We start from the raw sequence: 24,058 nt of genomic DNA, 5'->3' as shown, positions 1-24,058 counted from the left end.
TGTCAAAGGTAACATTCCCTGCCCAATCAGAGAGAATATCACAGCTTGATTGGAGGACTGGGAACAGCGCCACCTGCTGCCACTCACCCATACAGTCATCAGCTTTGGCCACAGCAGCTCCATGAACGTCTGCAAACAACACAAACACGTGACTTTGGTTCCGCAGAGCAGCAGCCACTGCTTTAACGTCGCTGCAGAGGATTGATTGGTGTTTGCACCACTTCTGACTTGCACTCGATTGCTGAAACTGTATTTGTTGTTGTTGTTTTGAAGTAGCTACAGCCACACCGATGTGTGGGTCAGGGGATCTGAGTATACCCACTGTAATGAACTAGACAGCAGCAACAGTAGTAGCAGCAGCAGCAGTAACTCACCTGCAGCTGCTGCCCCCCACTGACTTCGGGGTGGGGGGGGCTGGCAGTCAACACTGGGTTGTGTGGCGGTGGGCGGGGCTCTGCTGGACCACACGGAGCCTGGAGGAGGAGGAGCTGAGAAGGTCTCAGCCGACACGTCTGACGAGCAGGAGGAGAAGGTAACGTGTTGTTGACGTCATTTCCTGCTTTGGTAGTTTTCCAATGAAAACAATAACAACAAAACGGCTCACGTGGAAGTTGTTCTTCCAGGACTTTCAGTACACTTACAGCTAGCATGCTAGCAGCTAATCAGCGCTAATGGTGTTTGATTGACAGATATTTAGTGCTAGCCGGAGAGTGTTTGATAAACGGCAACCCAGCAGGGGGAGCTGTTGGTTTCTTGGCATACAGTGCAGATATTCGACACGATGGTAAGTCCGGGTCTGCCCCCTGGTGGCCAGTGGCATAACTGCGTGACTTCTTTCTTTGTCGAGAACTTCACACAATAATACAAGCACGCAAAATAAACAAACAGCCAGAGTATGAAACAGATGTTGTGAGCGTAAACAGTGACTAGAATATAACAATGTATGTGTAGTAGTTAGCTGGCTAGCTAGCTGGTTTATCTTTGCTCTTTGTACGCTAATTGCATCCCAACATGTATGTGTCGTACAACAGCGCCACCTTTCGGTTTAACGCTGCAACAACACACGATAGAACACAAGACACCTTCACTTCATTACTCTTATTTTATTCTAGTCCCCTTTGCTTTTCCACAAGCCAATCAATGATCTCTCTGTACGACTCGTGATTTACTCCGAGCCAATCGGGACTCAGAGATCGCCCTCCAAAACTTTTTCAGCGCGATTATGTGTTTTGGTTAATTGTTTTTTTTGGGGGGGAGGCTTTTTTGTCCTAAAGGCCCCGTTCGGATCCAGTTATCATTGACGTCATTTCCTGAGTCGACCTTGTGGCGTCATTATGTGTGAAAACGCCTCGAAACTGACCGTAGGTGTGTCTGCGTAGCTTCCGGAAGGGACAGTTTCCCCTAAGGCGCAGCAAGCAGTGTTTCCGGCGGACGGCCACAGACTCCATGAGGCACCGGAGCGACGGTCTGATCTGGAGCCGAACCGAACCGGTCCGGGACAGAGACTCAGTCAGTAAATCAGTGACGGTTCGAGCTACCGACCTGTCTTATCTGTCTGTCACCGACCGGGAGGACGGCAGTCTGCTGCTCTACCTGCACACACTCCTTCAAAATAAAAGCATGCAAATACCAAGTATTTCTTAAAAATAATAAACTCCTCTGACATTAGCCGTTTAACAGTTCATGATTGACAGTCACATCGGGGTTGAAACCAGTTGGGCTAATGTTGTCAACTTGACCTGTGCTCACTTTTCACAGTGGAAGCAGGATGTGTGTATCCATCAGGTCTGACACAGGAACGACTTTTCAGTGAGATCTTCACAAACTTCAACATCCACATTAAAACACTGGCACAATCTGCTCCCAACATTTTAAAATATTTAGTTAAATGCAGAATTAATTGTATTTTCCATTTATTCGGTCTTCTGGAAAATCACACATTGCTTAACTTTTAGACTGTAAAGAGTCTCCATGATTTTGTTTTGAAGCTCCAACTGGCTGACTTCTGGTGCGTAGGCCTGTGGCCTGGACCGCTGGTCTGACTGGTTTGGCTGAAACCAGTAACAGCAGATTAATGAACATTAATATGTAATATGACTGTTTTCACCACAGGGGGGACAGGGGTATCCACCGTTTTATTTTGAAAATATCCAGTATTCCAAAAAGATTTGTATACATTTTTGTACAGTGTAATATTTATATATATATTTATTTTTTGCTGGAGTGGAGTTCACTCTACGTAAACAGGAAGTAAAACGTTGACGTCTGACTGTTAAAAAAGGGTGGGGGAAATGACACACAAAAGACAAACTGACGAGACAAGCAGTGGGCTGGATTGGTAGTGGGAGGGGTTATATAATAACCATGTAAGGAATGTCTTTTTAGAAAAAAAAAATTGATTTTTTTTTTCATTCAAACTTTTCATTCAACATAAAAAATAGAAGTTAAAATTGCTGTTTTGACTTTGTTATTTCATCTTAATCAAAAAAAAAAAAAAAACTATTTCGATTTGTTGTTGTCGTCGTCGTTGTTGTTGACGACGACGACTGCCATCGGCTCTCATCATCATCTTCACCCCCAGAAACGCTGTTTCCCGGGGGGCGGGGCCGGCGGCTCGGCGCCGGGTGACTGGCTGAAGATGGACCCAGCCGCCTCCACCGTGAAGATGAAGTAGAAGTTGGCGACCATCATGACCACGCTGGGCAGGAAGGACAGGCCGAAGCCGAAGGCTCGCACGCTGCTGCCAAACGCTGCCGCCGCCCAGTAGATCAGCCTGCAGGGGTCACAGCACACAGGGGGACGCACGTTATGATTGGCCGCAGAGAGGCCTCGCCCACTAACCCCTCTCGCCCCCCGATAAGAGGGGTAAGATATATATATCGGCGCTGGTTCCCACGACCCTCAGTGAGCTCTGACCTGCCCAGGGCAAAGACGATGGTGAGCAGCGGGATGAGTTTGAGCTGCTCCTGGCTCAGGTACATGGCCATGACGGCCAGCTGCAGGAAGTAGAGCAGGAAGAGCGAGGCCGAGTCGGACACGTAGTGCCGGTGCACCGACACCGCCTGCTGGGCCTCCGCAGCCTTGCACGGCTCCTCCAGCAGGGGGCGCACCGCTCCGTAGCGCAGCCGGCTGAAGCCTAGGACCAGCCAGCCTGACACACACACACACACACACACACACACACACACACACACACACACACACACACACACACACACACACAGATGAGACATGGTCCATGCACCTGCAGCAGTTCTGAGCCGTCTGTGTCAGTCTGTTTTTACACTCACCCAGGACAACGGGTGCGACGGCGAACACGGAGCAGCGCAGCGTGTACACCAGCCTGAGGGGGGCGCTGTTGAGCAGTGGAGCGTCAAAGGGCAGGAAGATGAAGCCGCCCCACACCAGGAAGGGGAAGAGCATCGCCGAGGTCAGCAGCGAGACGCCGTGCTTCAGGACGTCCCGGGCAGGGCAGCCGCCGCCACCACCTGGCACAGACAGACGGAGAGACAGACAGACAGACAGTCAGTTACACGGACGACCGGACGAGGAGACAGACAGACAGCTGGATGGATGGATGGATGGGCGACTGGACAGACAGACAGACAAATGGACAGACGGAACAGACAAGAGACAGACAGACAGTCAGACAGGCAGACAGACAGACGGACAGACAGACGGGTGTACTCACAGGAGGCGGCTGGCTGCTCCTCCTCCTCCCTCCAGTCGTACTGGTAGTCCTGCTGGTAGCCCTGCTGGCTGTGCTCCTGCAGTGGTGCTGAGGTGAGGTAGCGGCCCCCCCTCTCGGACTCCACCTCCCACAATCCCTCCTTCTCTCTGGGGGTCAGCGGGGAGGGGGGTCCGGGGGGTCCGGGGACCACCGTCACCACTGGACTGAACACCTGGGCTGCTTTCTCCGGCAGCCGGTTCTCCAGCAGCTCCTCCCCCTCCTCCTCCTCCTCCTCCTCCTGCTCCTCCTCCAGCCGTGTCACTGGCCCCGCCCCCTCCTCACTAGCCCCGCCCACTCTCTTCAGCTCCCGCTCGCTCTCGGTCAGACTGGCTGCGTGGCCCAGAGAGCCGTCTGACCTGACGCTGGCCCTGTCGCCTCCTCCTCCTGTCTGTCCAGCCGTCGTCTGTCTGTCCCTCCACTGCAGCGTGCTGGCCTCCGTCAGCGCCGACTCCACCCCCTCCTCTTCCTCCTCCTCCTCCTCCTCCTCCTCTTCCACGCCGTCCTTCCTACGACTTCCCGTCTGAGCGTCTTCAGGTCGACTGTTTCTTCTTAGCGACATCGTCCGTCCGTCTGTCCGTCTGTCTGTGGGGGGAGCGACAGTGTGTCAGCCATGGGCCACATTAGTTCTGATCTGAGGCTCTCTGCTGCCTCCTGCCTTCTGGACATCAGAGCCTTCAGGTGGAGCAGGTGACAACTGCTGCACCTGAAGACAAAGCCCACTCTGAGGGCACTCTTCAGTTCAGGGGTGTCAAACTCAAGCACTCACGGCGAGGCCAAGATTTAAAATGTCTGCATACATTTTAAATAAAAAATAACAATAAACCAACAAAGTCAGAATAATTATTCTTCTTCAATGAGCGTCCTATCCTGGTTGAGCAGAGCATTCTGGGATTTGTAGTATTAGTGCTGCTCATGCCGGCCGGCCAGCAGCTCTAGCGGTGATTTTAATATTGCCGGACTTTGCATTTTTATCTCCAGCAGGGGGCGCCAAACTGACAGTCATCCCATCCACCAAGTCGAGTCGACCAGCCGATAGTTTACACTGCTGGGAGCTTTACTGCTCTCCCACTCCCGCCTCGTATCTGTGTTCTATTATCTTGGAGTGGAGCTAACGAAACCTGCTGCTGGCTGCCGGCCAGTTCCGCACCCGTCAACACTGCTTAATGGCCGCTGTAAAACTGCCGGAAACTGCCGTCGACTGAAATATGCAAACAAATGGTCGTGATTGTTGTTATTGTTGTTGGCGTGAAAAGTAGCTCCGCCCGCCCACTCACGGCACGTCACGTCACGTCTTGTCGGCTGCCTTGAAAATGTAAATAACCGCCAGAGGGGGGAAAAAAAAACAAAAAACCAAAGTGTTCGAAAAGCAGAGTTTGACCAGTTTGCACTTCGTCCCTTCCACTGGTGGAACTCTGCTGAGCAAACAGCCGCATGCTAACCTTCTAGTATGCTAACAGGGTCACGGCGACCGTTTGACTGATCAGTTTTCGAAAATAAACCAATCAAGTTGAGTCAAGAGGTGAAACTCACGGAGTGAGATGTTGATGGTGTTTCTTTCTCCTCGTTCTTCGTCTACCTGCTGCTGTTGTGGTGGTGGTGAAACTTTCCGGAAGTTGTGCTCACTCAGGTGTGGTCACGTCAGGTAAGTTAAAGACTAACCTCCTCTCTTAAAGGCAAACACGGCTTTTGTAAAAAACCAAAAAACCAAAAAACAAACACACACACACACACACACACATGTATATATATATATATGTATATGTATGGAATATATATATATATATATATATATATATATATATATATATATATATATATATATATATATATATATATATATATATATGTATGGAATCACATGAAAGAAGAACCAAACGTGGATTATAGCCAAACACAGCAGTTTGATAGTTCACCGCTTCACGGTTTATTCGGTTTTTACTCGAGAATGAAAACTAAAAGGATGAAACAGTGGCGGAATAGGTCAGAGTCGGCCCGAAAGCTACAACTACAACACAACAACAACAACAACAACAACAACAACAACAACAACAACAACACAAACAAACACTGTGCAAACAAAAACAAAAACTTTCAAAAAAAATTGCACATTGCTCCAGAGGGAAAAGGAGCACCACCTAGTGTCTGTCTGTGCACATCCCTGCCTTGTGGCTTTCTGACCAAACATGAAGATAATGATTCTCTGATTGTTGATTAAAAACATTTTTCACATATCAAACTGTCATACCCGGTAACATACCTTTTTTTTTTTTTTTTTAAATCCATTAATAATGAATTTTTAAAAAGTTTGGATAAAGCCAAAAAGTAAACCATCAATACCTCCACATGTTGGGATGAAGAATAAAGTACGTTACAAGGTGAAAAACTAAAGAAAAGGAAGAAGGAGAGGGAGGAGGAGGAGGAGGAGGTGAGGGAAGGACTCAGGAGTCTCGGAGGTGCGGAGTGATGCAGAGGAGGAGGAGGAGGAGGAGGTGTAGAGGAGGAGACAGGGCTCCCTTTGTGTTTGAGCAGCTGCAGTGTGTTCACGTACCAGCCAGCACCAGCCTCCACACACACACACACACACACACACACACACACACACACACACACACACACACACTGGTTGTCTTATTGGCTAGTTGACTCTGGGTGGACGGCAGGTCTGACTGCTGCTGACATCCCCATCACTTCTATCTGGAAGCAGACTCAGCCGTGGAGAGCTGGTTGCTGATTGGTTGAGGAAGCAGGTGATCTATCCATCTATCTATCTATCTATCTATCTATCCATCTATCTATCTATCTAGTCAGGTGATTTTCTGTAGATAATTTCGTTCACTTGTGTAGCTGTGTGTGTGTGTGTGTGTGTGTGTGTGTGTGTGTGTGTGTGCCTCCATCAGGGGGTTTTCAGGGGGCGGAGCCAACTGGAAATTCCTCAGGTGACGCTCGCAGACTGATGGCGGCTCACAGTGAGAAGGTGAGTCGATGACATCATCGCTGCCCTCTCCTGATTGGCTTGGCTGAAGGCCAGTTCACCAGCGCTGTGTTGCCCACTGACCCCCACCCTGCTGCAATATCCAATTAGAGGCAGAGCATAGTGGCCAGTGGGAGGAGCCACAGAATTAAAGCAACACCCATAAGTGTCAATCATCCAGCTGTATTCATTTGTTTAACCAACTGATCAGTAGGAGGCTATAAAGGTGCAGTGTGTAAAATCTATTATTAGATGTAATTATTATAATTAATAATTATTTAATTATAATTATAATTAAAAATAATTATTATTGGCCAAAGGTTGACGTATGAGGATCTTTGCGTGACAGTATGATTCCTGTGGAATAAAAGTACTGTGGTTTTCCTAATGTCCTTCAACGGTTCTGTACAATCAGAAGGTTTCAGCTCACAGGAAGTTGCAATGTTCACGTTCATGAGGCCAGCGATTCAGAGAGTTTTCGTATTTCTGCTTGGGGACCCGAGTCGTCCTCAAGTCAAGCAAAATACTGAGAACAAAATGGGGATTTACTGTCACTAGCTGCGTTTCCGTGACAGTCTCTCGCAAAATAAAAGCGATATGTTTAAAATTTTGACAAAAGTACACCTGCGATTTGCAGATGTTTCTTCTGAATGGTGCGATGCCCAGAAACCGTAATTCTCATCAAATCTCGTCCCGCAAGACGACAGCTTTTCAAAGCTCCTCTTCCTCATTCCCGTCTCATTCCTTGTATAAATCTGCATTTCCCTTGTTTGCTGTCAAGAATGGTCGTTATATTGTTCTATTTCTCTCTTTGAAAAATATTCCGTCTCCCCCTCCATCCAATCATAACGCACCATTTTCACTGGTCAGTGAACTGGTCACATGACCCCCTACGCCACATCTGCTAAAGCGATTTTTGTGATATACTGCTATATGGATACGTGCGAAGAACCACCTGATGAGAGCGTCAAAACCCTCAAGCCATATTAGAGAGGTTCTTCCAAGTTGAGCTCTTTCCATCACCAATATTTTATTGCCATATTTAGGTTTTGTGCAATGCTAGGGGTGATGGAAACGCAGCTAGAGACACCTGGAATGTCTCTAGCTGCCCATAGCGATGATAGCCCATAGCTATCATAGCTGTGGGCTATCATCGCCCATAGCTTATATCCTATGGGCTATCAAAATGCTAACAGTGTTGCTGAGACACCTGGCAAGACACCCAGTAATACTGGCCGTCTTCTGTCCTAATGACGTTAAGTTTTGCTGTCCAGATAAAACTGACAGTTGGAAGAGGTGAATTCATAAAGAACCTCACAGTTGGAGAAGAACTCAGCAGGCTCGTTGTGGACGACGTCAGTTTTTAGATTTGTGAAAGCCACTGTAGTTCTCTGGCAAGTTTGGGAGGGGGAGGGTGAGTGATTGAGTGCTGCAATCTCAAATCCCACCACTTCACGTCACTGTTGTTCTCGTCATACCACTAAGTTTAACACTGCGTTTCACACAGCGGACCTTTTAACTGCAATCAGTTAAAGATTCAGACGGGTTGCAGTCTAACACCTGGCCAGTAGATGGCGATAGATTTGACTGCGTAAGTTATGTGTCTGTGAAACCGATAGTTTCCGTTATGTGTGCAGAGAGGAGAAATTGCATTATTTTCTGCAGGCCGAGGAGAAGACAGTCATGTGACCAGAAACACTTGTCAGTCAGGCGGATGATAGTGTTTCCCGCTTTACATTCAGAAATCATCACTTCCTGTCACACAAACTAACTTCATCTACATTTTTTTAAAAAGTATTTCTCAAGGTCGAAGTAGTACTTTGTAATTGTACACAAAAATATGACAACATTTTCTCACCCGCAGTACTTCATGCTATTGTGTAGCAGCTACTGTGACGTGTGTAGAGCCACTGCCGTGTTGTGTAGCGCTACCGTGATGATTGTGTGGTGATGCAACAGCATTGTTTCGAGCTGCTGCGGCTGATTGTTGTACAGCAGCAGCGTGTGTGTAGTTTTGTGTAGTTGTGGTGTTGCAGCGTGAAGTCTCTGTTTTTTTTTTAATTATCTTTAATAAGCTCTCGTTTGTGTGTGTGTGTGTGAGTGTGTGTGTGTTTTTTTTTTCTCTCGCTTTATGGTTTCTTTGTTTTTCCGTGCGGGGCAGGAAGGGGTTCGCCTCTTCTCTACACCAGGGCTCTCTGGAGTGGGCGGTGCTCTGCTCGGCGACGGTTCCACGTCACAAAGGCTCGCGTTGTACACCCTGTTGCTCGCGCGGGGGCGCAGGAGGGGGGGCCGTCCAGACGCGGCGCACTGTGGACGTCCGCGGGTCACGTGACGCCTCGCGGCCCCCGTGATTGTTCCCCGCCGCTCACGTGACACGCTGACGCGTCGTCATAGAGACTAACGCCGCCCGCGTGGCCGCGTGGCCGCGCCGTTGCCCAAAACGAGCGCCACCCGGCAGATGTTGCGAAGGCGGGACTTAGGGCGCGTACCGACGGCCGATAGGCCGCGCGCGGTGGGAGCGGGCTGCGCTGCGATTGGCCAGAAGTGGGAAGCGGCGCTGTCAGTCCCCGGATGCGCCCCGCCCCTGACTCCACACTGCGGACCGCTCCGGGACCAGAACCCAACGCCTCCCCGGGAGGAATCAGAAGGAAAGCGGATAGGATCGAAGGGCTCGATCGGCGGCGGTGCTTCGTACAGTTCGGTTCGGTTCCGGGGAATGTCCCGCCTGCTGGAGGACCGCAGGCAGGACAGGATGAAGGAAATCAACAGCAAGGTGAGTGAGTCCGCCCGCCGCCGGGAGGAACTGATGAAGGAGGAGAAGAAAAGCGGCCACTTCTTCGTCTAACGTTGACTGGAGCGAGAAACGAATCGGTTCGGTTCGGTTCGATCAGCTGCTGCGGGTTGTGTGATCGATGTTGTAACAGGAAGTAACTGACTGACTGACTGACTGACTGACTTTTGCGCCTTGTTCCGCTTTGTCCGTTCACATCTGTCCGCGGCCGCAGATGTGGACGAGTGCCGATCGATCCGGCCGATCGATGAGTGATCGGTCGGGCTGATCAGGTGTGTGTTGGAGTGTTGGAGCGACCTGTGTGCGTGTGTGTGTGTGTGTGTGTGTGTAACCAGAGGAGATGGCGCACTGAAGAAGAAGAAACGGGAAACGGAGCCACTTTTTTTTTTCTTCCCCCCCCCTTTTTTTTCGGAGCCGCTTTATTTTGTCCTCCTCATTAAAAAAAAAAAAAAAAAAAAGGGTTTTAAACAGCAGCGGGCGGTGTGTGTCGGTGATTCCACCCGCGACGCTGCTACACAACTGCTTTAACTTGTGTTTAGCGTGATTTCTGCGAGCGCGCGTGTCCGTTAGCGGCAGCGTGGCCGCTTTGTCCTGCTGGAGGAAACGGGGGGAGGGGAGACACCCAGTGTGTGTCTGTGTGTGTGTGTGTGTGTGTGTGTGTGTGTGACCTCAACATACAGGAAGTGTCCAGTGCCAGCCAGCCAGTTCAGTAGCCAAGGTGGAGGTTTGACCTCTGACCTCCAGCAGTTTAAAGAGGGGAAAAGAAGTCTCTGTTTTTTTATTTTGTTTTTGATTTTCTTGTTTCTTTGCTGCTTTTGTCGTCTGAACCCGACGAAACGGATCAGCTGCTGCGACACCTGGAGCCGACACTCACTGCCCACTGTGGTTACTGTGTGTGTGTGTGTGTGTGTGTGTGTGTGTGTGTGTGTGCGTGTGCGATGAGCCAGATGGAAGTTCTCTGGTGGAGCCTCAGCAGCTGTGATTGGTCCAATAGAATAGCAACGCTGCGGACATCTGTTAGCCTCGTTAGCTTAGCCGGCCGTAAACACACACACACACACACACACACACACACACACACACACACACACACAGAATCGACTGGGAAAAAAACAGAAAACTTTGCTGGTTCTGATCTGTTAGCTTAGCACAAGCTCAAAGGTCGAATTGACAGAGTGTATTAAATGTGTGTGTGTGTGTAACTTTATGAGTGTGTGGTTTTATGTTTTTTATAACGGTGGTTTCCGGCTGCTGGTGGCTGTAATAGGCAATATTTCTCTGCACTCGTTTCCAGCGGGCCAAACACCAACCAGCAGCTTTGTTTTTCTCTAAACCAGGTTTGTTGGAACTTGATGCCTCCCAACTTTGCCGTTTTTTTTATTATTTGGAGCCAGTGAAGGTCACAGTCAGTGTGTGTCGGGGGTCCAAGGCTTCAGTCAGAACTGGCGTCTCCACGGTAACCAGAGATATTAAAGCAGCCGCTCAACCTTCTAACGACGACGTTCCAACGTCAGTCGTGAGTAAAGAAAAAAACAGGATTGATTCCCTGCGATGGCCTGCGGGTGGCGACAGTGAGCTCCCATCAGGTTGGAGGTATTTTTTTACAAAATCGGGTCATGAGACCTCACTGCTGTGAGACGAGTTTGGATCCAGCGGCCGCTCAGAAGACTTGGAACAAACAGAAACAGGAAGTTAGGCCAACGGTGAGGGGGAGGAGGGCCAGGAAGTGAGTGAGTCGGGGGGAGGGGCCTGGACTCAAACATGCTGTGGGGTTTCCCTTTAATATCCACAATCCTACTCGACTGGGGAGGTGGGGGGACTTTTTGACTGGTGGAGCCACAGTGGGCTTTAGAATGTGCCGGGGGGGGGGGGGGGGGGTAGCGGAGCAGCAGCAGATGGACGGAGTGTTTTGGTGAGCCACCTCTTAGGAGGAAACTATCATGCAGAAAACATGTTGCTGTAATGTCAATGGAAAATGAAGCAAAGCAAAGCTGCAACCAAATCAGTGTCTTTGAAGCCCCACCAGGGTGTTTAGCTCTTAGAACCATCCAGAACCACCCAGAACCACCAGGGTGTTTAGCTCTTAGAACCATCCTGGACCTCCAGGGTGCTGAGCTCTTTATTGACATGACTCTGGAAACATTGCAAACATGGAGGAGATGCAGCTGTTTGATGACTGACTGGCTGTTAGTATCACTCCTTCAAGTTCAGCTGAAGGGCCGGATTAGAAAGCTTAATGGGCCTCATAAGGCCCCCGGGCCGTAGTTTGCCCCACACCTGGACTAGACACTTGGAAGCTTAGCATGCTGGGAGCACAGGTGGCGTTTGTTTAATCTCTGGGGGGTCTCATGGCCAGACAGGGTGGGGGGAGGGGGTTCTGGCACACTGCTGCTCTCTGATTGGCTGCAGCGGGGGTGGGGGTGGGGTGGGGGGGGCAGATTGTTAGTCACTGTAAAGGTGGAATTAAAGGAACAGTGGGCAAAACAACTCTTGACCCGCCCCCGGCTGCGTTTGGGCCACCTCCTGGTGGTGAACGAGTCCCCGTCACTTTGGGCGTAGTGATACAGGTAGAGAGAAACTAGTCCCCCCCCCCCCTCCCCTCCCTCACCCCACCCTACCAGGTGATGTGGACTCACTGCTGAACTCAGATCAGTTACCTGTTCTTTTATTCCAACCTTCACTGACTGGCTTCTCTCAGGTTTCCCTCCCTGCTGCTCCCAGTGCGGGACTCATGACACACACACACACACAGACACACAGACACACACACACACACACACAGAGGCCTCTTTATCTCCGCGCCTCACTGAGGTCTTTATTTATCGATCAGCTGATGGCATGCTGTCACCTGATCACGCGCTGTCTTTCTATGACCCCCTAGGACTGCTCCAGACCTCAACATGGCCACAATGAAACCTGGCGTGCTAATTCGTGGCCACGAAATGGCAATTGTTGTATTTTATTTTTTTTCTCGAACAGCCACTCAGGGGCTCCGTAACGTCGCAACAGTGTCACGGAAACACTTTTGAAAGTGGCGCGTTATGATTGGACGGACGGAGGGGACGGAATATTTTTGACAAGTCCTCAAAGAGGAAAACAGAACGAGCAGCAAACAAACATCAAACATGGAACAAATGTATTTTGCGTCAAATCTCGAAAATGTCTCAAATCTCTTCTCACCATTCGGTGGAAAAACCTGCAAATCCCCGTTGTACTTTGTTGAAATTTTGAAAAAAAAATAAAATATATGGCTTTTATTTTGCGACAAACTGTCATGGAGACGCAGCTGGTGGCTCTGGTTTTGAATCATGGACTTTACTTCCTCCTCAGATCAGCTGACCAGGAGCTCAGCAGCACTTCGTCATTCACACTCTGAGCTTCTGTGAAAAAAAAGAACTGTGTGTGTGTGTGTGTGTGTGTGTGTGTGTGTGTGTTCGGCGGTCTCACCTGAACACACAGCATGAGGTCGAGGAGGAACAATCACACTTTTGCTTGTGTGTTTGTTGACCTCAGCCAGCAGGAAGTGATGTCACAGGCAGGCAGTGAGGGAGGGAGGGGGCGGCACTGCACTCATCTCCGCTAACTTTGTACAGACTGGCTTCACACCTCCTGCCGAGCACACACACACACACACACACACACACACACACACACACACACACACACACATACCCTCTTCCTCTTCCTGCTCCTCCCACTGCGAAGCAGAAGTTGATGTGAAAAACAGTCAGAACATGAAAGAGAAGTTGAGTCAGATGGAGGGACAGACAGACAGGCAGACAGACAGGCAGACAGACAGGCAGGCAGGCAGGCAGACAGACAGGCAGGCAGGCAGACAGACAGACAGACAGACAGGCAGACAGACAGACAGAAGGCAGGCAGACAGGCAGGCAGGCAGACAGACAGACAGGCAGACAGACAGGCAGGCAGGCAGGCAGGCAGGCAGGCAGGCAGGCAGACAGACAGACAGACAGACAGGCAGGCAGACAGGTAGTGATGCCATCTTCTCCATATGAAAACACCCACTGGCGCCACCAGGAGCTAGAACACTGACTCACGTGACCTCTGACCTCACAGGAGCAGAAGCAGTTTGCTCACTTCCTGCCTCGCTCGCTCCACCCGCCGTTAGCTTAGCATCGGCCAATGACCCGCAGTGAACGGCGAGAGGTTTCAGAGGTCAGAGGTCAGCTCCCCCTCCACCTTTGGTCTCCGGACGTCATGTCAGTGTGAAGCCTCTCAGGGATTTCAACCTCTGAACTGTTTCAGATGAGCAGATTTCCACCTTGTCTCCCCCCTCCCCCCCATCACCCCAACCAGTCAGACAACAACAACAACCAATTGAAACGCTTCAACATTTCAAATTAAAAGGTGCCCAGGTGAGGCTTTCTATTGGGACACATTCATTTGTGCTCTCCTGCATCCAGCCAGCAGGGGGCACACTGAGGCTCCAGGCAGGGCCGCCTCCTGATTGGCTCAGCTCTGTTGGGATGATAATCATAATAATAATAATAATAATAAAGTGTAGCCTTTTGTGAAGCAGCTGTGCATTGTGTTGTTGTTGCATCTGCACGGTCCGACTCGACCTGCCGGGGGCGCTGCAGCGGCTGTGATCCCCGCGAGGCCTCCGCTCTCTCTGGTGCCCTTGAGCAAGGCATCCGTGGCAGCCAATCAGGGTTCAGGTAACGCTGTGTGAACCCCAGGTGTTGGACAGGCCCCGCCCGCTGCTGCTGCTGCTGCTGCTTGCTGCCCTCAGGTCACATGACCCTGACCAGCTGTGTGTGTGTGTGTGTGTGTGTGTGTGTGTGTGTGTGTGTGTGTGTGTGTGTGTGTGTGTGTGCAGAAGAAGGAGAAGGAGCGTCTGAAGGAGCGGGAGAAGGAGGCGCGGGAGAGGGAGGCGCGCTCCAACAATGGCCACCTCTTCACCTCGCTCACCGTCTCCTCCACCACACTGTGCTCCTCCTGCAACCGCAGCATCACGGCCAAGGAGGCGCTCAGCTGCCCCGGTAACACACACACACACACACACACACTGACACACACTGACACACACTGACACACACACTCTGGAAAGGTTCTAGGAAGTAACCTCACACAATAAAACACCTCTGTGGGGCTGCTGCTGCTGCTGCTGCTGCTGCTGCTGCGTGATGAGCAGCAGCAGCAGCAGCAGCAGCAGATGTTCCACCAGCAGGGGGCAGCAGATCATGTCCATCATCATGTGACTGCAGCAGGAAGCGTTTCCTTCTCAGCCTCATTTTAAAAAGATCCTCCACAGTGAAGAACCTTCGGGTGACGAGATGATGAGCCTCCAGTGTAAACACAACGTGTGTGTGTGTGTGTGTGCGTGTGTGTGACAGATGGTGTGTTAATCCTTCTTCACAAAGAACAGATGTACTTCCTCAGATTAACACACACACACACACCCAGAGTTAACTCTTCTAGTATGAACACAATAGGGGGAGTCTTGATGTGTGTGTGTGTGTGTGTGTGTGTGTGTGTGTGTGTGTGTGTGTGTGTTGTCCTAAATTGTGATTGGCTGCTCTGTATGAACCCTGAGAACTGGGTCAAGGGGAGACACGTGTGTCACTACTCTGTGTGTGTGTGTGTGTGTGTGTGTGTGTGTCTCCACTGACATCTTGAGTAATGATGATTTCATTATTTTAATCATTTTCCTCAACAATAAACTGAGTCTCTCGATACATACATATATATATATATATGTATGTATGTGTATTTATACATACATAAATATAGATAGATATATTTCTCCTATGATTAATCTGAGATTTTTTCTTCTCTATTTCTTCTCAGTGTGTTTTTGTGCCTAACAAACAAGCTAAACATGTTCACAGTAACTATTATTATTCCTATTGTCATTCATCAGAAGTAGGTTTTACACTTGCAAGGAAGTTGTTCAGCGTTACAAAAAAAGGAACAGCTAACTATACTAAATATATAAAGATATATGTGCGGGAGAGATAAAATGAGCAGATTACAAAATAGCAGAAATAATCAAATATAACGTGCAACGTAAGCCCTGATATTTGTGAGTGTGAGCTGCAGCCCAGTGCGTTTTTAGATTCCAGATCTATGAAATTAAAGTTATCATTGCAAAGTGACTTTTTGAGGACAAAATGAATCCTTTTTAAAGGTCAAAGGTCATGAGGTTGACACTCAAAATGTGCAGCAGAATTAAATGCTGGTGTGTGTGTGTGTGTGTGTGTGTGTGTGTGTGTGTGTGTGTGTGTGTGTGTGTGTGTGTGTTCCTCAGCCTGTAATGTCACCATACACAACCGCTGCAGGGACAGCCTGGCCAGCTGCGCCAAGATGAAGCAGAAGGTGAGACCTGGCCGCCTGACTTCCTGTCCGTCTGGCTGCACTTCCTGTCTGTCTGTCTGCGCTTCCCGTCTGACTTCCTGCCTCACTTCCTGTCCGTCTTCCTCCTGCCTGCAGCAGCAGAAGCTGGCCATGGTGAGGAACAGCTCGGCCCTGCAGAACGTGGCCATGCGCACTAAGAGTGAGTCCCGGGCCGTCGCCAGCAGGGGGCACCGCTGCTCCCGTGTGGAGCCAATTGGTTTTTGTTTTGTTGCTTTTTTTTTTGTTTGTTTTCATTTCTTCTTCTGTGGTTTCGTCAGCGCCCATGATGAAGGAGCGGCCCAGCTCGGCCATCTACCCCTCAGACAGCCTCCGCCAGTCGTTGCTGGGCTCCAGGCGGGTCCGATCCGGCCTCTCATTGGCCAAGAGTGTCTCCACCAATAACATCGCAGGGTGAGGGCACGCAGCCGCCTCATTGGCTCAGCAGTGACCCAGCTGGAGACATTTCTGACCTGTCTCACCCCTCACCTGTGTGTGTGCGTGTGTGCGTATCTGCAGGGTGAGCGAGGACTCTGTGGGTCTCAGGAGGATTCTGTCTCAGTCCACTGAGTCGCTGAACTTCAGGAGCAGAACTTTGTCCATGGAGTCCCTGACAGACGACGGTCAGTTCCAGTCTGCTCTTTGACCAGCAGGGGGAGCTGTGGGCTCATCTCTCTCTCTCTCTCTCTCTCTCTCTCTCTCTCTCTCTCTCCCTCTCTCTCTCCGAGCTGCTGCAACCTTGACGAACGTGCCTTTGGAGAATGGGAAGTGAAAATGCGTTTTGTATTGTGTTGTGTTGTGTTGTGTTGTGTGTGTCAGGCGAGTGGTGGTGGAGCCCCCTGCTGGAGGAGCTGCAGGTGGAGGGCAGCTGTGTGCAGGCTGACAGCTGGAGCCTGGTGGTGGAGCCCAGCTTCCTGCAGACGCTGCACAAGGACCTGATCAAACAGCAGGACGTCATCTACGGTGAGCGACAGCCCCGCCCACCCGCCACGCTGTGATTGGCCCATCCCTCCGTCGGTTCGCATTCTTGGGTGAAAAAATGGTCAAAGTAAAAGTACTGATTCAACTCCTTTACTCGAAGTCAAAGTAAGAAAGCACATTAATAAAACTGATCGACAATTTTGCAAAAATGAAAACGCAGTGACAGTAATAATCTGGACTGAGGTCAGAGGTCAACACGAGCAACATTTTTAAATGATGACATTTGTGTACAAATGAAGGAGGTCATAAAGTAAGAAGTCGTCTCAATTAAAGTACAGATACCTGAAAGTCCTACTCAAGTACAGGAGCAAAGTATTTGTACTTTGTTACTTCCCACCTTTGCATGCGTGAGAAGTCCGATGAACCCAAAGGCCGATAGTGATCATTCCCACACTTCATGTCTTCCAAAATAAGAGCATGAAATGCACAGAAGTTTGAACCTCCTGTTCTCAAAGTCACCTGACCTCAGATAGAACGCCTTTGGTGACCTTTGACCTCCCCCTGCCCTCCAGAGCTGATCCAGACGGAGTTCCACCACGTGCGCACGCTGAGGATCATGGAGGGCGTGTACCGGCGGGCCATGCAGGAGGAGGTGATGCTGGAGGCGGGCGTGGTGCACACCATCTTCCCCTGCCTGGACCAGCTGCTGGAGTGGCACTCTGGCTTCTTGTCGGAGCTGCTGAGCCGCAGGAAGCAGGGCCTGGCGCAGGGCAGCGCCACCAACTTCACCGTGCGCCGCATCGGAGACCTGCTGCTCAGACAGGTGGGGGAGGGGCGCTCACCCGCTCATAGCACACTGTGGCCAATAGCTCCATCTGCTGCATGCGGGACGTCATTGCTGCTGGAGAGAGCAGTTATTTGAGAAATGCATTCAAGGATTCAATGAACTTTATTGTCCCCAGTTCACATTTGCACATTAATGGTACGAAATCAGGACTCGGTGTGAGCCTAAATAACAGCAATGTATACAATGAACAGTGTATAGAAATAAATACCAGTAGAGTGTCCAGTAGAGGGCGATGTTGTTATCAGCTGTTGTGTCTCAGCGGAGAACACAAGACTGAAGGAAATAAAACACTTCTTTGTGTTCTTTGTGTGTGTGTGTGTGTGTGTATGTGTGTGTGTGTGTGTGTGTGTGTGTGTGTGTGTGTGTGTGTGTGTGTGTGTGTGTGTGTGCGTGCGTGCAGTTTTCAGGACAGTCTGCGGGAGACATGAAGAAGTTTTACTCCGAGTTCTGCAGTCGACACCCGAAAGCTGTGAAACTCTACAAAGAAGTTTTTGCGCGGGACAGACGGCTGCAGCAGTTTGTCAGGGTGAGCACTAGAACCTGGACCTGGACCAGGACCAGGACTAGAAGCTACTACTCTTGACCTGGAAGGCTCTGGAGATACACAAAATAAAAGTTCCAATGATGAACCTTTGACCTTCAACACACTTTCAGCCAAACTTTTCTCTGAACCTGCTGTGACCTTTGACCTGATTTTCCTGCCTGGATCTGTCTGTCTGGTGCTAACTTTAGCCCCCTGTTTGTGTCCATCCCATAATATCAGCGTGCCTGCCGCGGCCCTCTGCTGCGCCGCCACGGCGTCCAGGAGTGCATCCTGCTGGTGACCCAGCGACTCACCAAGTATCCCGTCCTCATCCAGAGGATCCTGGACAACACAAAAGGTAAACCCCCACGCCCCCCAACCCCGGCCCCACGACCTACGACCTCTGAGGACTCTCTCTGACATCACGGTGTCTCTGCTGCCTCACAGGCAACGAGGAGGAGGCCAAGGCTGTAAGTGAGGCTCTGGTTCTCCTCAAGAACCTGATCAGCTCAGTGGACAAGGAGGTGCTGGAGCTGGAGCGAAGCAGGAGGCTGCAGGAGATCCAGGCCCGTCTGGACCACCGGGCCCGGGCCGAGGTGCAGGGAGGAGGCGTGTTCCGAGGCGGGGAGCTGCAGAGGAGGAGGCTCCTCCACGATGGGACGCTCCTCTGGAAGGTTCAAGGCTCCAGAATGAAAGGTAGGTCACCTTGTGATGTCACTTCCCGGACGGTGAAGGTGCCACCACTGACCACTGATGTCTGTCTGCAGACGTCCAGGTCCTGCTGATGTCAGACATCCTGGCTTTCCTGCAGGAGAAAGATCAGAAGTTCACATTTGCATCACTGGTGAGTTCCCCAGGAGGTCGTTCCTCACGGAGCTCCTGCTCTTGTCCTGTTCACCTCAGGACTCCTCCTGGATGCACCATCTCAGTCTGTTGGTTTCCAGCTCAGACCATTCAGGTTTGGTCCATCAGAGGACCTTCATGTGTAATTTCTACTCCACACTCTGGGGTTAGACAGCCGAGTGGGATCTACTGGGTGGGATCTCAAGGAGTACTGTTGCTCACTGGTGTCTCCAAGAGAAGAACAAGAGGTTAATAGCTTGGGTTCAGATCCCTCACAGTTTCTGACCAGACAGGCTCCTCCTCATGATCACCTGCAGCTTCCTGAGATCCTGTGAGCTTCAGAAACCTTCAGTCTGCTGACTGTCTCCCTGTCCCAGGACAAGTCCCCGGTGGTGTCGCTCAACAACCTGATCGTGAGGGACATAGCCAATCAGGAGCGAGGGATGTACCTGATCAGTGACTCCACCCCTCCGGTCATGTACGAGCTGTACGCTTCATCCAAGGAGGACCGCCGCACCTGGATGAGCCGCATCCAGCAGGCTGCCGTCAGGTCAGAACCTCTCAGAGGAGATCCCTGCGGCGCCCCCCAGAGGACAGAGCCTGCTGTGACTCACACTGAGATGTTTCTCCTGCAGCTGCCCGTCCAGAGACGAGTTCCCCCTCATCGAGACGGAGCACAAGGCTCGGCTCAGGAGACTCAAAGGTGCGGCGCCTGGTCATGTGACCCCCAGCACGCCGTCTCTCGTGCACCTTCACCTTCTTCACGTGACCTCCTGTCCTCCTCCCCAGCCGACATCCTGCAGAAGGACCGGGAGGTGAAGGAGCTCCTCCAGGAGCGCGCCACGCTCTTCTCTGACTGGGTGGAGGCAGCGGGACGAGGAGGTGAAAACGATGGAGGGGTGGAGCTCAGCACCTCCTCCACCAAGAACACCTCCTCCTGCAGGAACCTGTTCAGGGCCGACACTCCTCATGCCCTCCAGGGGGCGCCGCTCCTCACCACCTGCATCGCTGAAGGTGATTTTTTTTTCTTCTTCTTCTTCTTGTGTTCTATCCCTCCGTCTACCCATCCGTCCATCCATTCGCCCGTTTGTATCTACCGACCGTCTGACGCTGAGTCTCCTGTCCCTCCAGTGGACCGGCTGACGGAGCTGCTGCTGAACTCCAGCGGCCACAAGTCCACCGTCACCAACGGCAACCAGGAGCTCAGCAGTGAGTGACCAGTGGTGACCTTCAGGAACCAGGACGTGATGGCGGAGCAGAGCAGAGCAGAGCAGAGCAGAGCGGCGACACCTGGTGCTTCTGGAGAAGAGAGTTCCTCAGCCTCCAGAGGAGCTTCACCTCCTCCTGGACCGTCCACAGCTGCTGAACTCCTCCTCCAGAAGGACTTCACTGACTGTCTGTCTGGCTGCTGCTGGTCTCCTCACATCACCGTCCTGGTGGAAACGCTCTCTGGTGTTGTTTCACTTCCTTGTTGGGTGTTGAGTTGCCAACTTTCTGAGGAATTTTGTGATTTAATAGCAGCACCTCAGTCAGCTGGAGCGCTACTAGCATTGCTGCTGACTGGCAGCAGTATGTCAACAGCACTTCCTCTGATAGTATGCTGCCCCCTGGAGTTGAGATGTTCCTCTAATTCTGCTGTGTGTGTGTGTGTGTGTGTGTGTGTGTGTGTGTGTGTGTGTGTGTGTGTGTGTGTGTGTGCGTGCACGCGTCAGACAACGACACCGCTTCGCTCAACGGCTCCTTTGACCTCAACAGCAGCTCCTCCAAGGTAGAGTTGCTCTCACCCTCCGTCAGGAACCACACAGCATCAGTGTCGCATCAGGAGGCGGAGCCTCAGCAGGCAGTGAAGGTTGTTTTCTCACTGATGGTTCTCTCTCTCTCTCTCTCTCTCTCTCTCTCTCTCTCTCTCTCTCTCTCTCTCTCTCTCTTGCAGGACAGGAACGGTAACCAGCTGATGGAAAACTCTCAGAAAGAGGTAAAAAAAAAAACAACCTAGCACTTCCTTCCTGTGTTTTTGTATCACTCGCTGACATCATCCGGATTGACACGTGACACCCTCTGACCCCACAGGAAGTCAGCCGGCTGTTGGTCAGCGTTTCTACGCAGCTGCACGCCCTGCAGGTGAGAGGAGAGGAAGACGCATATTGAATCGCTAGCTGCATTTCCGTGACAGTAGTGAGACTGTTGTGCAGTAGAAACAACCTCCGCCCTCTGCTTGCGCCCCCTGCAGGCCGTGGTCATCCACCAGGACTCGGTGCTGGAGCTCTCTCGCCCGGACTCGGCGACCACCGCCCTGTCGTCTGGTGGCTCCGCCCCCGGGCCCCGCCTCAGCCGCTCCATGTCCCGTGACACGGGGCTGGACGCCGGCGGCGGCAGCGAGGCGGTGCTGCTGCGGCGGCAGGTGGAGCTGCTGCAGGAGGAGGTGACGCGGCTCCGCCTGAAGGGGGAGGATCCCTCCAGGGAGAGGGCGGAGCCGGCCCGCAAGCTGAGCAACGGCAGCGTCGGCGACGTCGTCAAGAGCGACAAGGTGAGTCAGTCAGTCCAGGCCAATCAGGCGAGTCACCTGAACCGGTTCAGGGTTCCATCGACCGGTCGGATCAGGTTCTGACTCACGCACCGGTTCCAGTATATTTATATAGCTAAACGAAGCTAATTGATCAAGTCACAAAGTGGCAGGTGGCTAAGTCAGGGCGTCGCCCTCTGCAGGGTGGGAGGAGGCGTGGCAGCAGGGAGCTGGAGCTCCGCCCTCTCGCCCCGTTGGCCACCCAGGATCCCATCGACCAATTGGACGGCCTTCAGGAAGGAAACGAGGAGGGGGAGGAGCCGGAGGTGATGAGGATCTCCCCTCGCTCCGACAGTCCCAGAGGTCAGTCTGTCCATCCTTCCGTCCATCCATCTGTCCATCCATCCGTCCATCCTTCCATCCGTCCGTATGTCCATCCTTCTGTCCTTCCTGCGTCTGTCCATCCATCCGTCTGTCTTCCATCCATCCATCCGTCCATCCTTCCGTCTGTTGTCCATCCATCCTTCTATCCGTCCGTCCCGCTTCCTTTCACCACCGTTAACCCATGACCTCTGACCTCTCAGACCTGCAGGACATCCCAGAGGAGAGCGAGTGTGGTGGTGAGCCCAGTTAATGCCCCACCCCCCCACGCCTGGCTGACAACCAATGAGTGACGGCCAGTGACGGAGAGAGCCGGAGGGGATGATGTCATTTCCTGTGTGGACTAAGTCACCCACAGTTGGACCTCAGACTGTTGCTGTGTGGGAGGCTGGAGACCCATGTGGACCATGTGACCTGTTTACGTCATCCAATCGACTGAAGCCCTGTCTTCCATGCTGGAGTGGGCGTGTCCCGAGGAGGCGGGGCGAGGATTCTTATTGGCTGGCCGAGTTTCACGCTCCTCAACGCCACACTACATTACCCAGAAGTCTCTTTGGACATCACGAGCCGCAGTCACCTCCTGCTGAGTTCAGTCTTGTCGAAGGAAGGAAGGGAAGGGGAGTCGTTTGGGGTGGGCGGGGCCTTGATGCCGCTGACTGGTGTGTGTTGTTACCTGTTCTAATCCTCAGACTGAACTCCTCCATCCTGTAGACATGAGATTATGACGGATTTTCAATGAAAGTGAAACCAAAAACAAAAGTTAAAATCTTCCTCCAAATCACGACGAGGCTCAAAGAGCACAAAGTTTGGAGGCAGGTGAGACGCAGCACACCTGAGCAGGTGGACCCATGGAGGGAGCATATTCTAGAATATTTTAGACTAGCGGTGCTTTTAAGAATCCAGAAGCTGTATGACTGGGACGTAGCCTCACTGCTGAAGACATCCTATACGTTAGCATGTTAGCATGTTTCTTCTTGTGTCGGACTTGACCGAGCGGCCTGCTCCACAACTGCTTCCCCCTGAAGCTCCTCCACTTCCTCTAAGAGACATTTCAACATTATAGACGTGCTAAGCAGAAAAGGTCGGTGGCTATGGAGGAGCCCAAATGAAAAAAAAAAGAAGTCCAAAGATCATGTGACCACTAATGGACCTAAAACATCTAATGACATTTAATGACATTTGAAACGTCGGCTTGAAAACGTGACATACTAATGTAACTCCTCCCAAGAGGAGGTGAATGTTAAGCAACAGTTCCGTGTCAGTTTTCTATGGTGAGAAAATAAATCACCACTCTTGCTAACATGTGTTGACCAGCCTGGAGTGGAACCAGGTGCAGCTCCTGGTGGATCCCTGGGGTCTTTTCTAACTTCATTTCTTAACGTGAAAAGCTCAATTTGAAGAAACAGAAAATTATATATATGCTGATAAATTATGAGTTGGTGTCAAGACATTAATTTTCCTTGTGATGGAGTGACAGTGGCAGCTTCTCCTGGATCAGCGGGTGCCTTCAGGCTCATCCAGAGGAACAGCAGCTTTCTGACGCCAACATGAACTCAGAAACGCTGAGCTGAAGTTTGTGTCTGTATAAACATTTGGTCTATAAGCTGTAAATGACGTTTGTTGTTGTTGTTGTTGTTGTTTTTTTTCTTCTTCCAAGTGGGTTTCTATGCTCGTTATAAATCCAATCGGCTGGAGACTCGAGTTGCTGTTTTTAATTTCTGCAGATTTGGAATTATAAAGCTCTTCATGTTTAAACTGGACAGACAGGAGTCAGAGTCAGTTGTGATTCTTTGATTTAACGCTGCCTTCTGCTGAATTAACGCACAGTCTATGTGTGGATCGCCTGACGTCACTGCCGACCCTCTCCACCCGAATCCAGACAGGAACCAGGACCTGGACCAGAACTCCTGCCTCCGGGATTTATAATTGATTCTTATAGTCAATATTTTTCCAGTTGAAAACGTTCGAATGCACTGCAAATGCATTTTATTTTCATATCGCACGGTTTCTTCCGGCTGTTTTCTCTTTTGTTAACCTGTCTTTAGCTCCTGTCATGACTTCCGGGAAACCTTATTTTATTCAAAATATCTATTTCAATTTTAAATATACAAAACATAAATTATTTCAAATCTTGTGCGTAAAAACAAACAAACAAACAAACAAACAAAAAGACACTCGAAACAATCTTTTGACA

The 24,058-nt window shown here is 51.0% G+C and overlaps 2 protein-coding genes across 4 annotated transcripts; one reads left to right on the top strand and one right to left on the bottom strand.

Moving 5' to 3' along the window:
* Positions 1 to 2,116: 2,116 nt before the first annotated feature.
* Positions 2,117 to 5,382, bottom strand: LOC142901334 (uncharacterized). Of its 2 annotated transcripts, none has more exons than XM_076045813.1 (5): positions 5,257 to 5,382; positions 3,692 to 4,312; positions 3,291 to 3,488; positions 2,917 to 3,151; positions 2,117 to 2,773 (listed from the first exon to the last, which is right to left on the bottom strand). In XM_076045813.1, the coding sequence occupies exons 2-5, from the start codon at positions 4,287 to 4,289 to the stop codon at positions 2,572 to 2,574; spliced, it is 1,233 nt and encodes a 410-aa protein (XP_075901928.1). In that variant the 5' UTR covers positions 4,290 to 4,312; positions 5,257 to 5,382; the 3' UTR covers positions 2,117 to 2,571. The 2 variants fall into 2 exon arrangements, with proteins under 2 accessions (XP_075901928.1, XP_075901929.1); XM_076045814.1 differs by having other exon boundaries at positions 5,261 to 5,382.
* Positions 5,383 to 6,668: 1,286 nt separating this feature from the next.
* arhgef2b (rho/rac guanine nucleotide exchange factor (GEF) 2b) lies at positions 6,669 to 23,624 on the top strand. Of its 2 annotated transcripts, none has more exons than XM_076045791.1 (22): positions 6,669 to 6,704; positions 14,333 to 14,495; positions 15,764 to 15,831; positions 15,946 to 16,009; positions 16,128 to 16,260; positions 16,366 to 16,469; positions 16,666 to 16,809; positions 17,340 to 17,590; positions 18,015 to 18,140; positions 18,378 to 18,495; positions 18,585 to 18,833; positions 18,905 to 18,981; positions 19,358 to 19,530; positions 19,616 to 19,683; positions 19,770 to 19,994; positions 20,112 to 20,189; positions 20,693 to 20,748; positions 20,914 to 20,955; positions 21,051 to 21,101; positions 21,211 to 21,507; positions 21,687 to 21,846; positions 22,068 to 23,624. In XM_076045791.1, exons 1-22 carry the CDS (start codon positions 6,684 to 6,686, stop codon positions 22,115 to 22,117), a joined length of 2,718 nt encoding a protein of 905 aa, XP_075901906.1. In that variant the 5' UTR covers positions 6,669 to 6,683; the 3' UTR covers positions 22,118 to 23,624. The 2 variants fall into 2 exon arrangements, with proteins under 2 accessions (XP_075901906.1, XP_075901905.1); XM_076045790.1 differs by lacking the exon at positions 6,669 to 6,704 and adding an exon at positions 9,277 to 9,474.
* The last annotated feature ends 434 nt before the right edge of the window (positions 23,625 to 24,058 follow it).

This window comes from Nelusetta ayraudi, unplaced genomic scaffold (assembly GCF_046127955.1).
Source record: "Nelusetta ayraudi isolate G7.1 ecotype Tasmania unplaced genomic scaffold, CSIRO-AGI_Nayr_v1 ptg000087l, whole genome shotgun sequence".
NCBI classification, from domain to species: Eukaryota; Metazoa; Chordata; class Actinopteri; order Tetraodontiformes; family Monacanthidae; genus Nelusetta; species Nelusetta ayraudi.
Note: the sequence above shows the minus strand (reverse complement) of the source record. Positions and strands in the feature narration are given on the sequence as shown.

Excerpts from the sequence above, each read along its gene's own strand:
- LOC142901334 (XM_076045813.1), bottom strand. The coding sequence starts at position 4,289 with ATGTCGCTAAGAAGAAACAGTCGACCTGAAGACGCTCAGACGGGAAGT. Across the intron at positions 3,489-3,691 it reads GGAGCAGCCAGCCGCCTCCT|GTGGTGGCGGCGGCTGCCCT; the intron begins GTGAGTACACCC and ends TGTCTGTGCCAG. Across the intron at positions 3,152-3,290 it reads CGTCGCACCCGTTGTCCTGG|GCTGGCTGGTCCTAGGCTTC; the intron begins GTGAGTGTAAAA and ends TGTGTGTGTCAG.
- arhgef2b (XM_076045790.1), top strand. The coding sequence starts at position 9,418 with ATGTCCCGCCTGCTGGAGGACCGCAGGCAGGACAGGATGAAGGAAATC. Across the intron at positions 16,010-16,127 it reads CGTGGCCATGCGCACTAAGA|CGCCCATGATGAAGGAGCGG; the intron begins GTGAGTCCCGGG and ends TGGTTTCGTCAG. Across the intron at positions 18,496-18,584 it reads GATCCTGGACAACACAAAAG|GCAACGAGGAGGAGGCCAAG; the intron begins GTAAACCCCCAC and ends GCTGCCTCACAG.